Consider the following 22,038-nt stretch of genomic DNA (forward strand, 5'->3'; position numbering starts at 1 on the left):
TCTTTTATTCGGTCTCCTTTCCCCCCAAAAAGATTACTCTATTTCACTGAAAATATTCCCTTCATTCATTGTCTTACCTTCAGTTTTTATAATGGGCAAATCTCCACTGGTCAAGTGGAGTGCATACTCCTCTGAATTGCCTCCTTCGATAGTTTTGCTATTGACCAGCATATCAATTTCTCTGTTGAGAGCATCTTCAGATTCACCAGTGCCTGATTTAGGCATATAGTTCTTGGTGAGATCATTGGTCAGCTGTTGTAGAAGTGAGGACGAGATACCTGTGTAACCTTTCTTTTTAGATGACTTCTTTTTCACCTTTGACTGTGCTTTACCTAAATATGCAAGAAAACAAAACATAGAAATAATGTTTATCTGTGCAAAATTTCTTTCCATATTTTGTTTTTTTCAATCTGTGCCATTTTTCATAAACATTTAAGGGAAGGGGAATGAAAGGTGTAAAAATGCAAAATAATTACCCAAATAAAAATTATAATGAGGTTTAATTACAACTACAAATGACAATTTCATTGAGTCACTTACCTTTCTTCTTTTCAATGCTATTCAATTTTTCACATATTTCCAAATACCACTCAACAAATTCTTCAGTCTTTTCATTCAAAATGAATCGGAATTCTTCCACAATTTCAGCCTTTTTCTTGATCTTTGAAGATGCAATCAACATGATGTAGTCACACAGAGCTGTATCTGTAAATTAAGGAAAAAAACAATATGTAATCCATTAAATTCATTATTGGTACTCAGAGTACAAAAATACAGGCACCACTGACAATTTTAACTATCACTGAAACAACAATAGTTAGACAGGCCTTCTGCTTAAATTGATACCAGAGCTGTATCTGTAAATTAAGGAAAAAAACAATATGTAATCCATTAAATTCATTATTGGTACTCAGAGTACAAAAATACAGGCACCGCTGACAATTTTAGCTAATTCAATTTCAAACTATCACTGAAACAACAATGCTTAGACAGGCCTTCTGCTTAAATTGATACAATCAAAATTTGTTTGAGCTATTCATCTTACCTGTGGCATTCTTAGGAGCACCAAGTTCTTGCAGTTTTGCTATGATTGCATCCTGGAATTTAAAAGGAAACATAGCCACCATTAGATTATTGTAAAAAGGTTTTAGAGAACTCAATAATTTTATCAACTTCTTTTGCAAAATTTGTTTGAGCTATTCATCTTACCTGTGGCATTCTTAGGAGCACCAAGTTCTTGCAGTTTTGCTATGATTGCATCCTGGAATTAAAAGGAAACATAGCCACCATTAGATTATTGTAAAAAGGTTTTAGAGAACTTAATGATTTTATCAACTTCTTTTAGTACAAATTCTTTAATAAGTTTTAAACAATCTTTAAACCCTAATCATTTTGGATCATGCCATCTAACTTACCCTTAAAATTGAGGTAATGGAACTCATGGTGTTTTTGGACTGAGGATCATCTTCTTCACTTTGGTCACTGCTGCTTGACATGTTGCTGGTACTAACAAATCACTGAAATTAAAACAAAATCAATCAATTCTTATAAAGTGATTTTTCTTTTTTTTTTTATCAGTCATACATTCTGCTGATTAGCAAAAGAAAGCCTCTTTGAAAATGGACTACCTATGTATAAGCTATAAGTATTTGGATGACATGCATTTCCTGATAATGGTTACCTTGGTAACAAATAAGCAGCCTATCCCTCCACTAATTTGTTGGAAACTTTTATTTATTTCATGGAGCAAGTTTACACAGTGATTGTCAGCAAATGTACAAAAAGTTTAATACGGACAACAAAAAACTGCTTATAAATTTATCACCTCATAAATCAGAGAATACTCTCTATTATCACCTCTTGTACTCTCTTCTATTCTCATGGAAAGGAGAACACTCCCTTCTATCACTTTCATTGTCAGCAATACTGAACCACAACAGTATCAAATGTAAAACTTTCTTATTAGGTTGCATCATTTCCAAAGGTATTTTTACTCCTTAGAAAGCCCTTGTCCATCTAGTAATCATTTTGCTCAACAAGAAACCTAGAATGTATGGTCTTGGGCCTATTTTTTGATATGTAAAATTCCAATGGCAGTTTGTCAAGCCCGTACAAGTCCCCGTAAGAGTTTGAACCTATTTCACAGAGCTCCCATGCTAACAGCTCAGTACTGTGAAAAGACTGGCAGAAATAACATGCTGACAATGTGGCCTAAGCAAGAATAGACCTTTGATATTAGAAGCTATGACCTACAGGTATAATTTCTATTCTGTACTTCTAATACATAGGTGTAGGTGGGATACCTGGGGAATGGTTACCCCACAGGGAATGAAAAAGAATTGGTTGAAAAAATACTTTCCTTCTTATGGGATGAGGAAAGTAAAAAAAGTTAAAACAAACAAGTGTATACCTACATTTATTATAATGGGACAACTGTTGAGCCATACAGTTATAGGGGGGTGGGTAGGTAGGTAGGAAAGTATTCTGTGTTCAAGTAATTAGAAAAGTAATTATTAAGTACCTATTAAGTAAGTTACTAGACTAGGCTTTCTAAAAAAAGTCTTGGAACGATCTACCCACTTTAAATCATCAGGCCACAAAGTCAAGTTTCATCTCCTTTAGGGCTAGGGGACTGATGTTATTACAGAAAGTAGCTATGTATATGGAGGTATTCTTCACTTCATTTATAGGTACTTTTATTCTAAGTACATTAACCTTAATTAAGTGACTTACTTCTCCTTTAGGGCTAGGGGACTGATGTTATTACAGAAAGTAGCTATGTATATGGAGGTATTCTTCACTTCATTTATAGGTACTTTTATTGTAAGTACATTAACCTTAATTAAGTGACTTACTCATTATAATAAATTGCTTACCACTTTGTAAGCAATTTTATTTTTAACTTTGTAAGCAATTTCATTTTTCAAGTATAGAAATTATATTTTAACTAGGGAAGAAAAAAAAGGCATCCCAGGTTCTAAACAACCATGATATAGCATGTACAAAAGTACTCATTTATTGCCAAGTAGCTACCTGGAGTCAGCAAAATAACTATGATTTTTTAAAATATAAAGCCTTTTCCTTCCTTAAAGAAACAGAATATTTCTAACAAGTGTACAAAAGTACTCATTTATTGCCAAGTAGCTACCTGGAGTCAGCAAAATAACTATGATTTTTTAAAATATAAAGCCTTTTCCTTCCAGAAACAGACTATTTCTAACAACAACATGCTTATTTATAGATCATACCTACTTCAATATCAATAACAAGGAAGTATTTCTGATTTGATGTCAGAGACTCACACATTTAAAATGCAAATTTCAGTATGGAAGTAAAAGGTATGGGGAAATGGAAAATAAAATGAACTTGAGAGCAGGGAATACTTTTTTACTGGTCACTGAAATTTACTAAATGTTCAGGCAAAGTGGTAGGTACCTAGTAAACATCTAATTTAAATTTCTGGTAGCAAACAACCAATTTGAAGTGCATGCTATAAATACATCACTATTGACATATTAGAAAATAGGCTTCCCTTTCCCTCTCTATGGGTAGGTCAACTTTGAGAGGAGGAAAATTGTTTCTAGTTGTATTTTCTCTTGTTCTACTGACATTATCATAGTCAAGTAGCTATTTGAATGGAAGAAAAGTTTGTTATGGTCAATTTTGTCAACATTTTACCATCAAAACACAAATTTCGTAGTAGGTACGGAGTTTGTACAGTATTGACTCGGAGGGGTTGGCCAAGTACAGGTTATTGATAAGTATGGGGAGCAAACATTTCTGACGTAGAGCTGCATTTATAAGGAACAATATACCCTGTGGTATAGAAAATAGATCTTTGCACATACTAATATACATAGGTTGAACATTTAACTTACCAAACACAGTATCGGCTTCCAAATGAAATAATTTTGTCGGTGCCTTGATAACGATATAAATATTGTCAATAGATCTGGCTCGAACAACACAAACAGTACACTTCCTATCCGCGGATTTTATTCGCCATCTATCTATGGTCACAAATATTTTCAATATTAACTATGCAAAGGCTAATTACTTGTAAAGGTGATTTAAAATTTCAATTTGAAAGTGAATTTGAACAAATCTTGAAAATCAAAATATTCACAAACTGATCGGATGGCGTCCATATCACCCACAATGCTTTGTAGGAGTAGATCTGCGCGCGCTACATGTACTTGGTATTTTACAACGTTGCCAAGTCTAGTACCATTATTTCCGTACACGTACGGTTAAAACACGGAAATTTTTAGCGCCTAAGAACTGTTGTGAATATGCAATGTGCCAAATACTAGTCATACTGCTTCATTTCGGTGGATGTGACAGATTTACCACAGTTCTTAGAGTTCATTAAATTTCATTTTTTTCTTCAATTTTTTTTACCAGCAGCTGTGACTGCGATCGACTGATCATACAATCTGTTAGTGACCAGGTTGTGAACACGACTGACTCTCTCGGGAGGTTATGGGTTCGGATCCCAAAAAGAAATTCCTACTCCAAGAAATATTTATCAGAAACAGATTAGAAATCCCTGGTTTAGAAATATAGAACAGAAACTAATTCAACATTCTGGAAGGGGAAAATATATTTTATAACAAAAACAAAAGATTGAACCAACACGCACGGTTTAGATTAAATTAGGGTCAATTTAACACCTCACAATCGAGAAGAATTTTCTAAAAACCATAAAGAATTCGTCCCACTTTCTACTCGTAAGGTTCACTATCGAGGTGGTTAACTGTCCCCAAAAATATTAAAATAGGTAAGTAGGTACTTATCATACCAAAGCAATGAATCATTAATTTAAAAATTAATTCATTAATTCATTCTTCCGTGGCCTCAAATAATTAGACATAGACGCAAATCAAAAGTTAGATCACAGATATTTCAAAACAACAACATAAGTAAAAAGAAAAGTTCAATCTCAAAGGAAATAGGTACCTATTAAAAATAGATTTTAATTTAAAGCCCATCCACGAATTAATTTACCCAATGTGAAAAATATAATTTCATGAAAATTTAAATCACAGATAATCAATAATTTACATGGTTAGTACACACCAATAGCTAGACTTCAAGCTTCCGATTACTAACAGAATATTTAATGACAATGAATTTAACAAGATTTCCGAAATTAAATTCAAGGCAACCGTGAAGGAATTAAAATATAAATCTTGAATTAATTAATAACTGGGGATTTTTTCTAACATTTTGGGAGAGGGATGGAGACCCAATAAAACAAAGGAGGGTGTAGGGAAAAATAATAATTTTGTCCAAAACTGATGGTCAATAGAATAAAAAGAAAAATATCAAACTGAAAAAGCGAAAGATTCAAACAAAGGAAAACAAAAACGGGAGAAAAGAAGGATAAACTGAATCAAGAAGAAAAGGAAAAAATAATAAGATAGCCTGGAGGCATGGGAGGGGGAGGGAGATAGCCTGAAGGTCGAGCAGGAGGAGGAGGGAGGAAACCAGGAGGCATGGGAGGGGGAGGGAGGAAACCAGGAGGCATGGGAGGGGGAGGACCACGCGGAGGTGGCAAGAAACCTGAGGGAGGGACAAACCGTGGTGCTCTGATGGGAGGGGGGACGGGGAGAGGCATAGGAGGAGGGAGGTCAAACGCTGCAGGGTAGTTAGGATCCGCTATCCACTGCTCCATAGTGTTGTAGTAATTGGATAGCGCGTGATTGGAACCTGGATCTGAGTAAGTATTCTCATTGTTGTTATTGTTATTATTCTCGGCCACTTGATTAGGATCGTAGTAAGGAGGTGGCGGTGTGTTCATATTTCCTAAAGTTTTATTGTTACTATTCTCATCGTTGTCGATTTTCAAATTCCTCAGTTGTAATAGTTTAGGTGAGTCGGAATGCTTTGTTGCCATATCCTCATGACTTCGTCTACGATCTTGTTTCTTACATGAAGCCTCATCTTCACTTGTTGAGTCTGAGCTTGCTTTCTTTCTCTTGTTTCTGTATTCACTCCTGGCTTTCTCATAATCATGTTTAAATCGTTTATATTCCTGGCGCATATCTTCTTCATCATCGCTACCGGATCTGGTTCGATATTTACTCGAACTGACGCTTTCCACCTTCACTATTCTCTTATCTTCTTCTGAATTACCTCTGTTCCTATTGACAAACGCACACACATTCTCCACAGATTTCATGCGTTCAAACTTCTGATACATTCGCTTTGCTTGACGTCTAGGGGGCAAGTATTCATCTCGACCTTTGTTCATAGTGACTACAAATGTGGGGGAGGCTCTTCTGGGTACATCTAAGCCACTGCTATCTGACTGATCAAGCTCTTGCGCTCCAGACTCTGCAGATCTGAAATAGACGTCAGAACCACACATAAAACTGAGTTGAACAGAATATAAATTACTAATACTATTGAGATGAGGCTGATCACAGAGATTTACCAAGGGTATTTGGCTGTTTGTCTCAGATAGTTCTCTAAAACTTCTGAGTGTGTAGATGTGATTTAAAAAAAGTGGGGTTAGTGCCTATTCTATACGCTGAACCTAGGAGCTTGACGTCTAGGGGCAAGTATTAGATCAAAATTATTTAATATTTCAAATTGTTATACATTGGAAACAAATCAAAAACTCGACTCTCTAGCTCAAATGTTCAAAAGATACTGCTGGTAACAGATATCTGAAAGTAGGTCATTGATAGTTTAGTTCCTTCTTCATTTCCAACACTAATAGAATAGAACAAAACTAAAACTCGACTCTCTAGCTCAAATGTTCAAAAGATACTGCTGGTAACAGATATCTGAAAGTAGGTCATTGATAGTTTAGTTCCTTCTTGATATCCAACACTAATAGAATAGAACAAAACTGTGAAAAAGAGATAAAATCAAGAATATTTAGCTGGAATTAACTTACGGATCAGTGGCTTCATCCACCTCATTGTGAGCATAGTAATAGTCTCTATCGTCCTCACTGCTGGTCACATTAGTTGAGGTAACATCTGCAAAAAGAGCAAAGCTTTTAAAATTATTCTGTGTATTAGTTTCATAGGTCCAGTTCTTTTTCACTACCTATCTAAATGGGAAGTATTGTGTCTCTTATCGCCCATCTGATGAGAGACATACTACGGGACGGGCATGCTACGACACAGACCACATGGGTCTTATCTAATGTAGCCGTTGTTTCATTTTCATTCGTACGAAATAAAAACGGCGGTGAAACACTGAACTTAAAAAAAATCTATAAAGTTATACTTGGGTGCATAATAGAATGGACTGGAAGAGACTGACACGAAATTCCGACCCTACTTGAGTGGGAAAAAGCAAAGGAGAGGAAGAAGAATCTATAAAGTTATACTTACGAGATGGCTGGTATTCTTCTTCCTCTTCACCTTCAGCTTCTTCCTCTTCTTCACTTTGAGCCTCCTCTACCTTGATGATGAGCTGTTCATCTTCTCTGACATTCTGAAAAATATCATTACAATTCAATTCAATTCAACATTATTTATTACAATATTATGGTATGTTACATGTGATTTACAATAATAAAATTCTTAAATCTACCTGTATGAGATAACACGAGGGGGGAATGAAGTATAAAACATAAAATGCATAATTAGGGGGAGGGAGTGAATGTACCTACAAACATAGGTACCTAGCTATTAGAAATAAAACATATGCTGACAATGTGGCTGAATGGCCTGTTCATGGTACTCAGCACATTCTATTACCTACCCCAAAGGAAAGAATATTGATAAGTACCTTCGATGCTGAAAACTGTGAACTTGGTAGGTTAGAGACTTCGTAAGTTAAACTTCAGCACTCAGCAGTAGTTTTCCAGGATGAGGTTAGATTTTCCGGCTTTTCCTAATGGTTTCCTCGTGGTATGCTGGAAATTTGAAGATGGAGGATTAACGGTGAAATGAAAAGTTGGAAAGCGAAAAGAAAGGAAAACTGAAAATTTAGGATTTTCCACTTTTCCAGGATAGCAAGCACTCAGCAGTAGTTTTCCAGGATGAGGTTAGATTTTCCGGCTTTTCCTAATGGTTTCCTCGTGGTATGCTGGAAATTTGAAGATGGTGGATTAACAGTGAAATGAAAAGTTGGAAAGCGAAAAGAGAGGAAAACTGAAAATTTAGGATTTTCCACTTTTCACTTTTCCAGGATAGCACGATAGCAGTCAGGCCGGTGCAATGTTGCCAACTAGGCTGAAAAAAATTACCGTACTGAACTTTGGGCTTATTTTTTCCCGTTACATCTCCTGAAAAGTATAGATTGATTTTACAAAATTGATCTTTGTACACGTACTTTAGCTATTCTTTTCATAAAATTAATGTAGGTCTGTAGGACGTATAGGTTTGAAAAAAATATCTTTACTTTAGCAGTTTGAGTTTGAGCTTTGAGGCTGTTTGAGTGTTTGCCACTGTTTGCCCCTTTTATCGTACATTTTCTCGAAAATCATATTACCGCACACACTTTTTGATATGGCAACATTGTAATTTGCATTCTATTTTTAGCCACCATGAGCGCCACCGCCACTAGTTACTAAAAGATCCGAGTTTACATGAGCTCCTGGAACATGAGCCGAGGGCCCGGCAGAAAAACGGTCAGGTGGACATCCGAGGATTTTAGGTCAAAGGGGAACGGGGAACTACAGTGCTACTTTTAAAAGCACCGAAAACAGGATACCCACCTCATACCTAAAAAATCCTACTACCTACCATAGTAAATAAAAATTATTCAGACCCCTCTTTACGTACCTAATACTAAAATTAATAAATTATTGTAATAAAATAGGTATAGGTACCTACCCAACTATTATACTGCTTGCTTGCATAGGACTGAAGAGTCCCTTTACTCCAGCAGTAGGCTACTACTGTTAATGTAGTCAAATTCTCAAATTACCTATACCTATTGAGGATAAATTTCCATACCTCGGCTGCAATTGAACCCACGCCCTCCTGCTTACCAGGCGAGCGTCTTGACCACTACACCACCAAGGCTGGTGAGTAGGTAAGTACTTACCTGTAGGTATCTCAGACTCCAATAGAAAAGGTCGCACGTGATTGGTACTCGTATGTTAGGTACAATGAATAGTAATGAATGTATTTGAAATGAAGCTTTTATTTTTTCTATCATTGAACTGGTATTATCAGTCATCAAAACCTTATCAGCTGTACTATCACTGAGTAGAATGATAGGGAGCCTACCTACCTAAATAGTTTGTTTTCGAAAATTCAAGGAACACAATCATTGTGTAAGATAAACACACGTACATTCTACATTCATTCTATCGTTTATTTTTACATTCTATCGTTTTGTATTTTACGAATTTTATACCTCCTGAATAAAATTTTATTGATTGTTTTTCTTTTCTCTCTCAGATTTTATTTCGTAAAATTTCCATGCAGTAAGCATGATCTGTTCGAAAGTATGGAGGGCAGTGTCACCAGTTTTGACCGTAAGTACACGTTTTTACTTTGCACCTATATTTTGAGTGATTGGTAGGTACTCGTATGTTAGGTACAATGAATAGTAATGAATGTATTTGAAATGAAGCTTTTATTTTTCTATCATTGAACTGGTATTATCAGTCATCAAAACCTTATCAGCTGTACTATCACTGAGTAGAATGATAGGGAGCCTACCTAAATACCTAGTTTGTTTTCGAAAATTCAAGGAACACAATCATTGTGTAAGATAAACACACGTACATTTTATTTTTACTTTCGATCGTTTTGTATTTTACGAATTGTATACCTCCTGAATAAAATTTTATTGATAGTTTTTCTTTTCTCTCTCAGATATTATTTCGTAAAATTTCCATGCAGTAAGCATGATCTGTTCGAAAGTATGGAGGGCAGTGTCACCAATTTTGACCGTAAGTACACGTTTTTACTTTGCACCTAGGTATATTTTGGACAGGCTGACTGGAAATATGGTCCCCCAATTTCCTAAATAATCAGCCTAGACATAGACAACAATCACATCAGACAGCCTTGAGTCGATTTATATTCTGACCTCAAGGTGTCTTCAAACATAGTCGTCCGGTCGTCGATCGACGAGGTGAATCTATGTTGTCGAGGCAGTGTGGACGTGTCAGTCGACATCGATTGACGGCCCGTCGCCTATGTGTGGACACGCACCTTAAGTCGACTTCTTGGCTCTGTTTTGAGCAAAACTTGATTCGCTATTTTCTCTCTTTTTCCGTGTTTCAGCTAAACAGACTTTGCGTATACCAGAGTGCCAAATTTTCCTCGTCAAAGAGTCCTGCATTTTCAAATGAGCTGAAAATAATCGATCCAACAGAGAGACCAAGTTATGAGGTGTATAAAGTTCTTGGAACCAATGGAACGATTGAAGGGGATGAGTCTTATTTTGCTCAGGTAAGGTGATAAGGGGCAGGGGGCACTGTAATCAAAAATGACCCTGGACCCTGATTCCCGACGGTCGTTATTCGAATCAGGACCAAAGTTCCGCTATTTAGCGTCAGGTCGCTCAAATTTTGCAGAGAGGTTCAATAAATTCATAACGATCAAAAGTGTCCGCGGGCCGGATCTCGCGATAAATGTACGGTTTAACGCCAAAATTTCGAAAAAGCTCAAAAGAGTTCGTTTTGCTAAGGACTTGAGATTTCCGCCAACTGATTCCCGACGGTCGTTATTCGAATCAGGACCAAAGTTCCGCTATTTAGCGTCAGGTCGCTCAAATTTTGCAGAGAGGTTCAATAATTCATAACGATCAAAAGTGTCCGCGGGCCGGGTCTCGATAAATGTACGGTTCGGCCGCTATTTAACGCCAAAATTTCGAAAAAGCTCAAAAAGAGTTCGTTTTGCTAAGGACTTGAGATTTCCGCCATAGTCGCTCAAACGTCACACGGATTTTTGATAATTATGTGGATCGAAAATGCCTCTGGGCCCTGTTTTAAGAAGGAACGGTTAGGCCGTTATTCAGGGTCAAACGGTCAAAGTTCCCATCTCTCTAACGTTCCCCATTTTTTCGTCAGGTGGACAATGAAACCAACATCAGAATGTACAAAACCATGGTGACATTGAACGAGATGGACAAAGTGATGTACGAATCACAACGGCAAGGTCGGATATCGTTCTACATGACAAGCAGTGGAGAAGAAGGCTCTCATGTAGGCTCTGCGGCCGCTTTAGACCCAGAAGATTTGGTTTACGCCCAATACAGAGAGACAGGTAATGTTTAGGACTTAAAATCCAGACATTCAAGGAAAAAATGAAAGTAAAATCAACGGAAATTTAACCCGACAAGCCTTAATATAATTACACATTGAGCTTCGGCGTTACCTTGACGGACTATGAACTGTATAAACATTTCGGCAGACCAGTTGAAACATCCTAAAGATACGCTTTCTTAAACATAAAGAACGACGAAAGAGAAAGAAGGAAGAAAGAGAAAGAAAGTAGCTGGAAGAAGAGTCAAGACTATTCAGTAGGTTGCGCATTTCAACTGGGAGGAATTGACACAAGATGACAAGATCGAGTTCAATGAAGGGATGAAGAAGCCATCGGAGTGAGTGTGACTCCTAGGAAAGGCTCGAACCATCGTCTTATTCATAGAAATGGATATAGGTGGTTACTGTTTTCTTTTGTCTCATGTTTCATTTTCCAGGAGTTCTCATGTGGCGAGGTTTCTCCGTGGAGCAAATGATTGACCAGCTGTACGGAAACATCGGGAGCAGCGACAAGGGAAAACAAATGCCCGTCCACTACGGCTCTCGACAGCATCACTTCGTCACCATTTCGTCTCCCCTCGCCACACAGCTGCCCCAGGCGGTAGGCTCGGCGTACGCCTACAAGCTGAAGAAGAACGAGAAGGTGGTGATTGTGTATTTCGGAGAAGGGGCGGCCAGTGAGGGGGACGCGTTTTCGGCGCTGAATTTTGCTTCTACCCTAGATTGTCCGGTTATATTTTTCTGGTAAATATCCGTCTGGTGTACCACCACCATTGTAAACGCCCGTCAGGGTATAATTACAAATAAAAACGATATCTGAGCGCACGGCAGTGCGCCAGGCCAAGTTCCAGTAAGCACGCCTGTGTATCTTTACAGGGACCGATTCGGCAGGTTTTTCTCACCTTCATAGATCGGATTCCTCTAAAGATAAACTTTTGAAATTCGTGAGATCCGCCATTAGTGGAACTGTAGTCCATATTGGGCTTCCCCCCCCCCTTGTAATCGGTATCACCTTCATAGATCGGATTCCTCTAAAGATAAACTTTTGAAATTCGTGAGATCCGCCATTAGTGGAACTGTAGTCCATATTGGGCTTTTCCCCCAGTGTAATCGGTGTACCTACATACACGGTTAAATTAAATATATGTACAAAATGCCTTTTTTTCAGTCGTAACAATGGCTACGCCATTTCAACCCCAGCGTCGGAACAGTATGGAGGAGATGGGATCGCGGCCAGAGGGTTTGGCCTGGGTATTTCAGCCATTAGAGTTGACGGAAACGACGTATGTGCAGTGTATAATGCTACGAAGAAGGCCAGAGAATACGTTCTAAGCAAGAAACAGAAAGAGAAAGTAGTCCCAAAGATATGACCGGTGAGTAACAGACTGGAGGTAGAACTCAGGTATCTCACTACAAAGTGTTTGCCATGTGACTAAATAAAATTGCCCTCAGGGTGTTGACTTGACTAGATGATTTCAATTACAATTGGGTGTATATGGGGTTTACTATTTGAAGGAAGTATTCATAACAGAAAGAGAAAGTAGTCCCAAAGATATGACCGGTGAGTAACAGACTGGAGGTAGAACTCAGGTATCTCACTACAAAGTGTTTGCCGTGTGACTAAATAAAATTGCCCTCAGGGTGTTGACTTGACTAGATGATTTCAATTACAATTGGGTGTGGGGTTTACTATTTGAAGGAAGTATTCATAATTACCTACTAGATTTAGATGTTTTAACAGTTCAACTGATGACAGATATGAGATTGTTTCCACTTACAAGCTATCACTTCTGTATTTTGTCACTTTGAGTATTGAATGATAAGAACTACACTGAGGCATTCCTGCTTTGGACAAAACACTGTACTTCATAATGAACTAAACACAATGGAGAACTGATATAGGTAGCTCTTTATTTCTTTATTTTCTTGCTTTTCCACGTAGGAAAAAAACTTGATCAGCAGAAAATGCAAAAATTTGAATTTCAAAAATTTTGTTTACTTTTTGACATGTGTGCGAAGTGGCGAAGTGTGGTATCATTGCGCAAAAGCAAAAGTGCGGCACATTGCATAACTGAATATTTATATACCAGGCGGTACTCATTGGTTCGGAAAAAACGTCTGATTAGAACCTAGGTCCGTGGAGTCAATCATCACTTTTCTTTATTACTTTGTACTTTATTAATTAGGTAGGTAACTATGAATAATTTGAACCTATACTTTCATGATCAATGTTGACTTCGGAGCATGGTAGGATACAGTCCGGGCAGTGGTTCGGAAAAAACGTCTGATTAGAACCTAGGTCCGTGGAGTCAATCATCACTTTTCTTTATTACTTTGTACTTTATTAATTAGGTAACTATGAATAATTTGAACCTATACTTTCATGATCAATGTTGACTTCGGAGCATGGTGGGATACAATCCGCGCACAGGTAGGTAGAGAGACTGAATATCATCGTCCAAAATTTGTTTCAACTTTGAGATCCAGGGGTCAAGCCAAGCAGTCAATCACTATAGAATACCTAGATGTATAGAACTTTACACTCACTAGCTCACTACATTCTAAAAAGGTCAAGTTAAACTTCAAGCTTTTTCACTGAAATTTCCTCACACTAGGCCGAAGCTGAGTGTACCCCGCTAAACAGCCATCAACACGTCGTAATACGTGTAAGACTGTAAGTGCTTTTGTCTTGGATTATGGATTTAATACCTATTTTGAAATAGACGTCAGAACCACACATAAAACTGAGTTGAACAGAATATAAATTACTAATACTATTGAGATGAGGCTGATCACAGAGATTTATCAAGGGTATTTGGCTGTTTGTCTCAGATAGTTCTCTAGTAAGAACTACACTGAGGCATTCCTGCTTTGGACAAAACACTGTACTTCATAATGAACTAAACACAATGGAGAACTGATATAGGTAGCTGCTCTTTATTTCTTTAATTTCTTGCTTTTCCACGTAGGAAAAAAACTTGATTAGCAGAAAATGCAAAAATTTGAATTTCAAAAATTTTGTTTACTTTTTGTTTTGACATGTGTGCGAAGTGTGGTATCATTGCGCAAAAGCAGAAGTGTATAATTAGCACCTGGTAATGACCGAATTGGCGACAGAGCGAATAAGGAACCCTAAATTAAATTCCTGAGAAAAACTAGTAGATGTTTGGAAGAGAGAACCCAGTCGGAAAAATAATAAATGATGGGCAAGAAAGAATGAAGAAGAGTTCAACAGTAGGTACCTATACACATAATGGTCGCTCCTCATGGTAGGTACTATTTTTCTGTTGTTGTTTGGTATCCTTCCTGTTTAAAGTCCCCCAGCCAGACATCCTCAATACTCTTTAACATACTGAAACTTTGGAAATTTCATTGTTGTCTTTCCAGGTTTTGGATAGCATCAGAATTTCCGAAAAGAAGCTGAAACCCAGTTGGAAAGAGATGTTCGAAGATGTCTACCATGAAATGCCCCCACATATAAGGTAAGAATAAAATTAATGCATAGATGACACTTTCTCCTTTACCGTAGGCGAGACTCCGAAAATTTGGAGCATAATAAATGGATTAAAGTATGTACATATTTATGAGAAAAAAATCTATTAAATAGTAGAAGTACCCTTGAGGGAAATTGAGTTTTCAAAGTGTTTATTTCTTGTGAAACTTAATACCAAGATCTAATAATCCTTTATTTGCATTCCAGAGATCAAATGAAGGAAGTTGAAGACCATTTGAAAATCTATAAGGACCACTATCCTCTGAAGAATCATGCATGACAAGCAGAATAAGATGATGGACTCGAACCACCAAGCTCCAGATTCAAAGCCCACTGCGCTAACCACTACACACAGGTTGGAAAACAGATCAAGAGTACCTACAATATTAAGATATTTTTACATTAGGTATGGTCTTATGTGACGTGCAGTATTAAGTACCTAATTATATTATGTTATGTTACTCATCTGTTACTTTAGCGTACTTGACCAATCAAAAGTCGGAAGAACACCGATGAAAACTTCTGGCCAAGGTTTATCTAGTCTCCAGTTAAGTCTAGGATCTAGTTTTTTTTCCGAACTCACTGATCTCAACACTTTGTTAAGTCAAGTTTTCTAACAAGCTTAGATGAAACTACAACCTCTAATCTCTATTAGTATTGAGAAAAAAGTTACTCTCGTTTTCAAATCATCTTGAATCCCGATACAAGAGCAGAATATGTGAAGGAAATAAAACTGTTAGTTTTGTGCACATTTACTGCCACGAGACAGAAGAATGTTTAAAAATCTTTGGGAATTTCAATAAAAATATTTCCAGAATACTTTCCACGTCAATTAAATCCGAACAGATGTTGTCTTTTAGCCGGAGGGAAATGAAATATATCTATTAATATTACCTATACCTTCTAATGACTGATTGATTACTTAGCTTAGTTCATACAGAAGTGTATAATCAAGAATTTTGTGAGGTATTACACATCAAGGACACTGTCCTTCTGATTTACTTCTTGGTTCAATACCACACTGTCTTGTTACATGAGACATAAATTTAGACCGAGTATGCCATACCTCCAGGACAATTTCAAAAGTAGTGGACAGTGGACAACTGAACATGCATTCCTACAAGATCAAGGTTAAATCCATTACATATCAGGCTTCCTGTAAAAGATACATACCTCTCAGATAGATCCACGTAACCTCTATAAGTTTTATTTAATTTTAGAAAATATGATACCTATGTACCTACCAATATTTGCAAAATGTTTAAATGCCACTTGTAGTAAGTGCAATCCTCACCCAGTAAGATGTAATGATAAGGTTAAAAGTAAAAAAAAGGAGCTCATTATGAAACTAAGTAATTTGAATAATGATAGTAGAAAACGAGATTCTTTTATATTTTAAAAAATAGATAGATAATAATTTATTGGTAAATATTATTCTTGGAGAACGAAAATAACTTGCATGGTATAAATTCATAAATATTCACGAATGCACAAAAAAGGAATTAGAATCACAGACAAAATTAAAAAGAGAATCCAAAGTCAGACATAAATAGACACTTAAGGAAGGATATAGAAACTGTAGATAAATATACTTGGGTAGGTACTTTCCTAAATGGTAGGTAATGTTCAATGAGCACTAATATTCAGAAACTCTAAGATTTTTCTTTGTCAAGCTTAACTAAACACATTGAATGTCAATGTTCTAATACATACCTTTCACATTTTTTTTCTTTTTTTTTAATTAACAACAAAATAAATAAGTACTCAACAGGTAAAATGTCAAAAGAGATGTAAATCCCTAACTAGTTTGATAAGTAAGTTGGAAACAAAGAATGACAAAGAGATAAGACGAATGCACAAGGAATGAATGACCAATTGATCATCATAATTATGTAGGTACAGACAAAGAAGAGCAAAATAAAAATAATCATTAACAAAACAATAATTTCATTGGAGATAAGTAAAAATCATAATAAGTAGGTTGGTAATATAAAAAATGGACATGTTGAGATATCATTTGAGCAGAATAGGAGACTCAAAGGTATTCCCATTCACAATAGGTTTCAATCCTTCTCCATCATAGCTCACAGATGGTGAGATTTCACACACCACATTTCCTACAGCATCAGGCTTCACAGTGCCTCCAGCAGCCTCAATGTAGGACTTGTGTAGATCATACAAAGCAAGGCAACATGTTGTAGGATTCTCTGTTTTCTCAGCATTGGAGTTTTTCAAGGCGGAAAAATCATGTTCTCTTGCCACTTCCCACACAACTAAATTCTTACAGAACTCAAACACATCAAATATAAATTTCTCTATTTTAATCCCATTTGGTTGCTCAGGCTTCACTTTCAGTCCTTTAGAGTCTATGTATGGAATCTTCTTCTTGGCTATATGGAGTTTCAATTTAGATTCATGCTCATTTGCAATTTGACCCAAGAAAGCTGTTGAGAAGAAATGATTGCAAATGTTCCCAGCTCTGAAGGTAAGTTTTCCATCAGCATCCCTCAACTCTGCTGTTTTGCTGTAAACATACAGTTAGGTGTATCTGCAGAACCATTTAGGTGGTAAAAGAGAAGGAAAAATCCACAACTTGTACTAGTATTGGACATAACACAAAATAAGTACCTAGGTAATGAAACAACCAAGTATCACCCCAAGAGACCGATCTACTCTCAGAAATAAAACATGTATTTAAAACTTGTATTTCAGAATTGGTCATCACAGCACCTCCGATGATAGCACAGCTTATAGATCCAAATCAGAAGTCCAAGAGTACGAAATAAATAACAACCCAATACTGAGATTCAAGACACTCCTGTTCAAGAAAAAGCTATGGTCCGAGGAACAAGATGAGCAGTTGAAGAAGGAATCAAAACAATTGGTAAGATTAGGGGATGTGGTATTATGTATTTAAAACTTGTATTTCAGAATTGGTCATCACAGCACCTCCGATGATAGCACAGCTTATAGATCCAAATCAGAAGTCCAAGAGTACGAAATAAATAACAACCCAATACTGAGATTCAAGACACTCCTGTTCAAGAAAAAGCTATGGTCCGAGAAACAAGATGAGCAGTTGAAGAAGGAATCAAAACAATTGGTAAGATTAGGGAATGTGGTATTGATAATTAGCACCTGGTAATGACCGAATTGGCGACAGAGCGAATAAGGAACCCTAAATTAAATTCCTGAGAAAAACTAGTAGATGTTTGAAAGAGAGAACCCAGTCGGAAAAATAATAAATGATGGGCAAGAAAGAATGAAGAAGAGGCCTCTTTGTTCAACAGTAGGTACCTATACACATAATGGTCGCTCCTCATGGTAGGTTCTATTTTTCTGTTGTTGTTTGGTATCCTCCCTGTTTAAAGTCCCCGAGCCAGACATCCTCAATACTCTTTAACATAACACTGAAACTTTGGAAATTTCATTGTTGTCTTTCCAGGTTTTGAATAGCATCAGAATTTCCGAAAAGAAGCTGAAACCCAGTTGGAAAGAGATGTTCGAAGATGTCTACCATGAAATGCCCCCACATATAAGGTAGGTAAGAATAAAATTAATGCATAGATGACACTTTCTCCTTTAGCGTAGGCGAGACTCCGAAAATTTGGAGCATAATAAATGGATTAAAGAATGTACATATTTATGAGAAAAAAATCTATTAAATAGTAGAAGTACCCTTGAGGGAAATTGAGTTTTCAAAGTTTTTATTTCTTGTGAAACTTAATACCAAGATCTAATAATCCTTTATTTGCATTCCAGAGATCAAATGAAGGAAGTTGAAGACCATTTGAAAATCTATAAGGACCACTATCCTCTGAAGAATCATGCATGACAAGCAGAATAAGATGATGGACTCGAACCACCAAGCTCCAGATTCAAAGCCCACTGCGCTAACCACTACACACAGGTTGGAAAACAGATCAAGAGTACCTACAATATTAAGATATTTTTACATTAGGTATGGTCTTATGTGACGTGCTGTATTAAGTACCTAATTATATAACCACTACACACAGGTTGGAAAACAGATCAAGAGTACCTACAATATTAAGATATTTTTACATTAGGTATGGTCTTATGTGACGTGCAGTATTAAGTACCTAATTATATTATGTTATGTTACTCATCTGTTACTTTAGCGTACTTGACCAATCAAAAGTCGGAAGAACACCGATGAAAACTTCTGGCCAAGGTTTATCTAGTCTCCAGTTAAGTCTAGGATCTAGTTTTTTTTCCGAACTCACTGATCTCAACACTTTGTTAAGTCAAGTTTTCTAACAAGCTTAGATGAAACTACAACCTCTAATCTCTATTAGTATTGAGAAAAAAGTTACTCTCGTTTTCAAATCATCTTGAATCCCGATACTTTTTTTCCGAACTCACTGATCTCAACACTTTGTTAAGTCAAGTTTTCTAACAAGCTTAGATGAAACTACAACCTCTAATCTCTATTATTATTGAGAAAAGTTACTCTCGTTTTCAAATCTTCTTGAATCCCGATAAAAGAGCAGAATATGTGAAGGAAATAAAACTGTTAGTTTTGTGCACATTTACTGCCACGAGACAGAAGAATGTTTAAAAATCTTTGGGAATTTCAATAAAAATATTTCCAGAATATTTTCCACGTCAAATATATCCGAACAGATGTTGTCTTTTAGCCGGAGGGAAATGAAATATATCTATTAATATTACCTATACCTTCCTAAGCAAGAATAGACCTTTGATATTAGAAGCTATGACCTACAGGTATAATTTCTATTCTGTACTTCTAATACATAGGTGTAGGTGGGGTACCTGGGGAATGGTTACCCCACAGGGAATAAAAAAGAATTGGTTGAAAAAATACTTTCCTTCTTATGGGATAAGGAAAGTAAAAAATGTTACCCCACAGGGAATGAAAAAGAATTGGTTGAAAAAATACTTTCCTTCTTATGGGATGAGGAAAGTAAAAAAATGTAAACATACAGTTAGGTGTATCTGCAGAACCATTTAGGTGGTAAAAGAGAAGGAAAAATCCACAACTTGTACTAGTATTGGACATAACACAAAATAAGTACCTAGGTAATGAAACAACCAAGTATCACCCCACCACCCCAAGAGACCGATCTACTCTCAGAAATAAAACATAAGCTATAAGTATTTGGATGACATGCATTTCCTGATAATGGTTACCTTGGTAACAAATAAGCAGCCTATCCCTCCACTAATTTGTTTGAAACTTTTATTTATTTCATGGAGCAAGTTTACACAGTGATTGTCAGCAAATGTACAAAAAGTTTAATACAGACAACAAAAAACTGCTTATAAATTTATCACCTCATAAATCAGAGAATACTCTCTATTATCACCTCTTGTACTCTCTTCTATTCTCATGGAAAGGAGAACACTCCCTTCTATCACTTTCATTGTCAGCAATACTGAACCACAACAGTATCATATGTAAAACTTTCTTATTAAGTTGCATCATTTCCAAAGGTTACAAGCCTTAATATAATTACACATTGAGCTTCGGCGTTACCTTGACGGACTATGAACTGTATAAACATTTCGGCAGACCAGTTGAAACTTCCTAAAGATACGCTTTTATAAACATAAAGAACGACGAAAGAAAAAGAAGGAAGAAAGAGAAAGAAAGTAGCTGGAAGAAGAGTCAAGACTAATCAATAGGTTGCGCATTTCAACTGGGAGGAATTGACACAAGATCGAGTTCAATGGAGGGATGAAGAAGCCATCGGAGTGAGTGTGACTCCTAGGAAAGGCTCGAACCATCGTCTTATTCATAGAAATAAATAATGGATATAGGTGATTACAATAATAAAATTCTTAAATCTACCTGTATGAGATAACACGAGGGGGGAATGAAGTATAAAACATAAAATGCATAATTAGGGGGATGGAGTAAATGTACCTACAAACATATGTACCTAGCTATTAGAAATAAAACATTTTTCCATTTGATTCGAAAACTTAGTAAAAGATACTGATAGATCTAGCTTTTCACTGTAAATATTATAAATTCTTAATAGATTGAGAAGAGGTGATAGGTCAGAATGGCTGTGGGAAGGAATTTCAAAAAAGTTCATTGGATTATAGGTTCTAGTTTTTGTAAACCTCAGTTTAAAGGGGTAAAAAAACAACTCATACCTGAGCCTGAACTTGACAATTTCTAGAAGAAGCAGCTACAGTTGACTTGTTGGCATCTCGCATTGCTTTGATCAATATTTGACTGGGAATAACACAACGGTTTACATCTTTTGAAGGCTGAGATATGACACTGGGAATTGGAGTATTTACAACGAGTTCTGGTTCTGGGGACAATGGCTTGATGGCAGAGATTAGTCTTCTCCTCTTCATCTGGAAAACATATGTACGGACCATTGGCTAAAAACCACTGTTATGGATTCAGGGGACTCTCGAACTTTGAAAATTTGGAGCAATTGCAATACTTTCTCATTACTTCAATAATAGAAATTAAAAAAATCTCATTTTAGCCTAATACGAATCCCGAAAAAAAGGCTAGAGTTCGTGGAAAGGTGGCCAAAAACTACCTTCAGGGGCTCGTTTGGGGTCATTAGAAGTCCTGAATCCCAAACGCCCCCACGTCTAAGAGGTGACCCAAAGCAGGGAGGTGCCGAAAACGGTCCGAAATGAAACACTTTAGAAACTCATCACACCCACTAGAGAAAAACTTACCTTTGCAGGGGCTTCATCCAGGATAGGGCGTTTAGGATTACGAGAATCTGGGTCCTTGTGCTCTTCAGTTGACTTTTTATTGGCCTTATTGAGTTGAGTTTCATCACCACTGCCATCAATTGACATCTCGTCAGCATCTGTGTCTGAAACATGAATTTCAGAGTTTCGTAAAATGTAAAATTTCACACTGATAACAATACCTACCCTGGATCTTAAAGCAAGATTCAATGTTTGCCACTGTTTGCCCCTTTTATCGTACATTTTCTCGAAAATCATATTACCGCACACACTTTTTGATATGGCAACATTGTAATTTGCATTCTATTTTTAGCCACCATGAGCGCCACCGCCACTAGTTACTAAAAGATCCGTTTACATGAGCTCCTGAAATGAGCCCCCGGAGCCCCGGCAGAAAAAATCGGGGTCAGTAGGAACCGAGGGAATTTTAGTCAAAGGGGGACGGGGAACTACAGTGCTACTTTTAAAAGCACCGAAAATAGGAAGTACCCACCTCATACCTAAATCCTACTACCTACCATAATAAATGAAAAATTATTCAGACCCCTCTTTACGTAATACTAAAATTAATAAATTATTGTAATAAAATAGGTATAGGTACCTACCCAACTATTATACTGCTTGCTTGCATAGGACTGAA

General features: G+C 36.7%; 3 protein-coding genes and 1 long non-coding RNA gene across 6 annotated transcripts; 2 read left to right on the top strand and 2 right to left on the bottom strand.

The window, feature by feature from the left end:
- Positions 1 to 7: 7 nt before the first annotated feature.
- On the bottom strand, positions 8 to 9,095 carry LOC103524317. Of its 3 annotated transcripts, XM_026833402.1 has the most exons (6): positions 9,016 to 9,095; positions 7,753 to 7,879; positions 1,416 to 1,517; positions 1,210 to 1,261; positions 541 to 705; positions 8 to 332 (listed from the first exon to the last, which is right to left on the bottom strand). In XM_026833402.1, exons 3-6 carry the CDS (start codon positions 1,494 to 1,496, stop codon positions 34 to 36), a joined length of 597 nt encoding a protein of 198 aa, XP_026689203.1. In that variant the 5' UTR covers positions 1,497 to 1,517; positions 7,753 to 7,879; positions 9,016 to 9,095; the 3' UTR covers positions 8 to 33. The 3 variants fall into 3 exon arrangements, with proteins under 3 accessions (XP_026689203.1, XP_026689204.1, XP_008487553.1); XM_026833403.1 differs by lacking the exons at positions 1,210 to 1,261; positions 9,016 to 9,095 and adding an exon at positions 1,046 to 1,097 and having other exon boundaries at positions 7,753 to 7,987; XM_008489331.3 differs by lacking the exon at positions 9,016 to 9,095 and having other exon boundaries at positions 7,753 to 7,987.
- Positions 5,423 to 21,527, bottom strand: LOC103524318 (histone-lysine N-methyltransferase SETD1B-like; the record flags this gene model as incomplete). Its single annotated transcript, XM_026833394.1, has 5 exons — positions 21,381 to 21,527; positions 20,832 to 21,041; positions 7,353 to 7,455; positions 6,908 to 6,992; positions 5,423 to 6,347 (listed from the first exon to the last, which is right to left on the bottom strand). Coding segments are annotated over exons 1-5 (1,449 nt in total), but the record flags the coding sequence as incomplete, so codon positions are not given.
- LOC103524305 (2-oxoisovalerate dehydrogenase subunit alpha, mitochondrial) lies at positions 9,650 to 18,617 on the top strand. Its single transcript, XM_008489320.3, has 8 exons — positions 9,650 to 9,871; positions 10,209 to 10,376; positions 10,997 to 11,192; positions 11,629 to 11,935; positions 12,360 to 12,555; positions 17,386 to 17,568; positions 18,130 to 18,224; positions 18,447 to 18,617. Exons 1-8 carry the CDS (start codon positions 9,827 to 9,829, stop codon positions 18,517 to 18,519), a joined length of 1,263 nt encoding a protein of 420 aa, XP_008487542.1. The 5' UTR covers positions 9,650 to 9,826; the 3' UTR covers positions 18,520 to 18,617.
- Positions 14,570 to 15,521, top strand: LOC108254549. Its single transcript, XR_001809906.2, has 2 exons — positions 14,570 to 14,673; positions 14,892 to 15,521. It is a non-coding gene; the product is annotated as an uncharacterized LOC108254549 (long non-coding RNA).
- Positions 21,528 to 22,038: the final 511 nt, after the last annotated feature.

This window comes from Diaphorina citri, unplaced genomic scaffold, assembly GCF_000475195.1.
Source record: "Diaphorina citri unplaced genomic scaffold, Diaci psyllid genome assembly version 1.1 scaffold92, whole genome shotgun sequence".
Lineage (NCBI taxonomy): Eukaryota > Metazoa > Arthropoda > Insecta > Hemiptera > Psyllidae > Diaphorina > Diaphorina citri.